Here is a 3,810-nt window from a genome sequence, read left to right as displayed (position 1 = left end):
TTTTTGTGAAGAATTTTATTTTTTTATTTTTCATAAACAAAAAACACAAAAAAAAGATATTGTGTTATTAAAAAACAAAATAATTATAGATATGGAAAATTTACAAATTAGATAAGATATATTTCACTTATCCATTCTATCTATTATTTTCCACATTTTTATCCAAAATTGAATATTACGTAATAATTGATGCAATGGAGCAATATATATTCAGATAATTTTTCAATACGTATAATACAATAAGTAAAAAGAGTAAGAAATATTTTAAGAAATTTATAGAAAACATATTAATTGTTGTTGTAATTTCTAATATTTTTTTCAACAAAGCAATTTAATTTTACTTTAAGTGATTTAATCAATTTTGATTATTTATTCTTATTTGACTCAAGTAAAAACATATAAGAGTACCACAAAAATGTGGACGAGATTTAGTACATAAAAAAGACTGGGATGATCACTCAGGTTTCTCTACTCGCAGCTAGTGTTACTCAGTATGTGTAGCAGCAAAAAAATAGTACTACTTTATTTCCCAGAGTAAATATTTTTCTTGGGACATGAAGTACTGTACTATTTTTTTCTGAAAGTCATATCTGAACAACATAACATCGACGAGATGCTATTAAAGACGACCGATCTTAACGAAGTTCGCGTGACTATTAATAAAATTTAAGTGATTAAGAGATTTATTCTATAACTGTGTGTAGCGTCAAGAAAATTATTACAAAATAAATTTCTTAGAATAAGAACTAATAATATAGTATTAATTTTCTGATCTATCAGTTTCGTAGAGATATATATACATATATTTAAAACTCAATAATACTCGTTTCTTAAATTAAAAATTGTGATTTTAATATTATCCAAATTCGATTATTAATAAAGATGATGACTGTAGAGACAGAAAAGATAATTTTGCGATAACATGTATATATGTATTATAGCATATAAATTTGTGATTATTAAATTAATTCTCGGATAATGCATTATTTATGATTTCTTATTACATAATTGCTGCAAAGTATGCTTACTTATGCAGCAATAAGAAATCATAAATAATGCATTATCCGAGAATTAATTTAATAATCACAAATTTATATCAATTGTCGATAATGTCATCCTTCTTCAATTATCTCCAAACCCCCGGGTCTCATTATAATAGTCACGAAAATTTGTCCAGCCGTTTTTAATAATTTTAATCTCGTCGATGAGTATAGCTATAAATCTTTATTTAAAAAATTAAAAACAAAAAAGTCATAATTTTTAAAATAAAAAAATCTATTTTTTTTATCTTTACTGTCACGATCTTTTAATATACTAAAATCAAAATCTTTATAAAGCCACTACATTCTCTGTTCTACAAATATTTAAAGTATGTTCAGTAATTTTCTCTATTTCGCAAAATAAAAACAGTCAATACAGTAATCGCTATTTGACATCGGTGATTGTTAGAAAGAAGTATGACTACGAAGGGTTAACTTATTACACGTGACGTAATAAAACAACTTTAAAAACGTATTCGTATTAGGTATAAAAAAAAAACAGATAAAATAACTAATCTTGTTCCGGTGACAAAAAGTCATTCAAGCGAGTTTCGTGCAACCGTACTATTGCGTGCGCTTGAATAAATTATCAAACGAGTTTCGTGCGATCGTATCGTTCTGCGCGCGTAGATAAGTTACCGTTCGTTTTTGCATAATCGATCTAGCCTTCCTCCGCTACGTTCCACGAGATGACGGTAGCGTTTGAATTTTCGTCGCCGTGCGATTCGCACAGGCGCGCCGACGCCGTTCACAATCGCGCATGCGCGCATGTGCGCGCCATTCAAACTTTGCCGCGCCGGCCGCCCGTTTCACCCAGCCTCCCCTCCAGCGCGCTCACGCGGTCACGCCGCAGCGGCGCGAGTGGAGAGTGGGGGGAGTGTTTGGTGGCGCGTTTGTTTAGTTGTGCGCTGACAGCGGTCGCGTTCGAACGCGTGATTGGCGTGCGTGTCTGTGTTGTCCGGAAACGCCGCATTGCCGGCGTCGTCGGTCCGGTAGATCGTCATCTCGTACACATCGTCGTCGCACGTCGACGATTTTGCGATTACGCACCGTGAGACCATACATCACGTTAACGAACGAAAATCCCTCGTGTCACCGGGAAGTGCGTTACACGCTCCGCGTCGTGCTGTCCCGTCCCGCGCTGATCGTCCGTCGGCTTCTCGCTGCTCTTCTTTTTGTCCGCCACTCCTCCACCCTTCTTCCCTTCTGCTAAACGCACGTGTATTGTGTCCGCGAGATTTGTTGACCGTCCGTCGCACCTGTGATCTTCGTCACCACGCTGCACTTACGCAACGCGACATGTCCACGCTGAGCGGGTGATGGCAGAGCGCAGAGGATGTCACGTCGCAAGCAGAGCAACCCCAAACCGCTGAAACGTGAGTCCCGATTATGTGCTTTTCACTTGGACCGGCTTGGTCTCGTGTGCTTCTTTCGTGCGAACTAGAAATCCTTTAACCGAATCTGTCACGAGCGATTTCGTCAAAACAACCCAGACATCACGCATTGTCTAGACAGTCTCTTTATGACGTTTTTAAATCTCTTATAGCCTTATAGTTTCTATCAATGTGATTTAATTATATTATAATCTCGGTTTAACTAACCCTTCATCTTTTTCTAGCTGAGAGCTATCTTTTTCTAAGAACAATGTATGTTCTAAGAACTATAGAAAAAGATGAAGAGTAAGTTGAGGACCGAGATTAAAGTTAATTCACATTGATATGAGAAAATCAGGCATTAGATATGTATGTCCCAAAAGGCACCTTTGTGATGTCACTATGACGTCTTTTAGACATGCTGCGTGTTGTCTGGAAAGAGCGAGAAAGAAGGATATGTATACTGTACATTTTTTATATAGATGCAATCTCATTCTAACTTGTGCCATTTTACTCATTTTAACTTATTGAAGTTGTCAAAAATTACGGGCTAATCAAAAGTTTACTATCTCGTGGCCAGACTCCGTTATAAGGTTTCTGATGTACGAACACGTGTCTGGCGCGATGTAGTGTGTCTGCCTACGTGCGTGCGTGCGTGCGTGCGTGCGTGTGCTTTTGACAGCCGCGCTTCCTTTCGCGCGAGATTCTTGTCGCCGCTATACTTGTCATTCTAGATTTGAATTCGTTTGTCACGTGCGAGTTTCTCAGGCTAGCCCAAGGCGGATATCTCGATGCAGACTTCGCTGAATTCAATCGCACACTGATTCGGATTTCGTCTGCTCGAATTCATACTCCGGGAGAGGATCACGAGGTTCGTTCGCGTCGCTTGTACTTTTTCCTGCACTTAGAATCTTTGCTTTCTCTCTCTTTTCAACGAATATGTACAGTCTTGATTAGGTATTAGGCTTATTATTTAAAGTTCCGACTGAAAAATTGGTTTATGGCACTTGCTGTAAACTATCTTTAGTTCAAAAACCCTTTAAACTTATCTATATGTAGAGCATCTTATTTTCCTTGAGCTAAATGTTTTGTTATTTTTAATTTCTATGTGCGCCAAAATGTATATTATAATCCATTTCTGCGATCGAATTGCTTAGTTTTAAAATAAAGAATTCATATTAACGTTTGCATTTATATAAATAATAGATAAGTTTTTAATACATTTTTTTTAGTTAAATTAATGACATATTGAATACTAGTAGCGACCTACAGAAATTATTAAAATAACTCAAATTAGATAAAATTTGACATTATGAATTTAACAGTACAATGCCACTAATTAATAGGAGATAACAATGTAGGTAAAAGAATTTTCAAATGAATAAAAAAATATAAGT

General features: G+C 36.0%; 1 protein-coding gene across 1 annotated transcript in view; it reads left to right on the top strand.

Moving 5' to 3' along the window:
- The first annotated feature begins 1,959 nt into the window (after positions 1 to 1,959).
- The window catches only part of LOC108745858 (zinc finger protein ush), a 253,341-nt gene continuing 251,490 nt past the window's right edge, over positions 1,960 to 3,810 (top strand). Inside the window, exon 1 of the mRNA XM_018482254.1 lies at positions 1,960 to 2,416. Coding sequence (XP_018337756.1) covers positions 2,377 to 2,416 — 40 coding nt within the window. The 5' untranslated portion in view covers positions 1,960 to 2,376. The remainder of the gene's footprint in view (positions 2,417 to 3,810) is intronic.

The sequence above is a fragment of the Trachymyrmex septentrionalis genome, unplaced genomic scaffold (genome assembly GCF_001594115.1).
Source record: "Trachymyrmex septentrionalis isolate Tsep2-gDNA-1 unplaced genomic scaffold, Tsep1.0 scaffold152, whole genome shotgun sequence".
Classification (NCBI taxonomy): domain Eukaryota; kingdom Metazoa; phylum Arthropoda; class Insecta; order Hymenoptera; family Formicidae; genus Trachymyrmex; species Trachymyrmex septentrionalis.
Note: the sequence above shows the minus strand (reverse complement) of the source record. Positions and strands in the feature narration are given on the sequence as shown.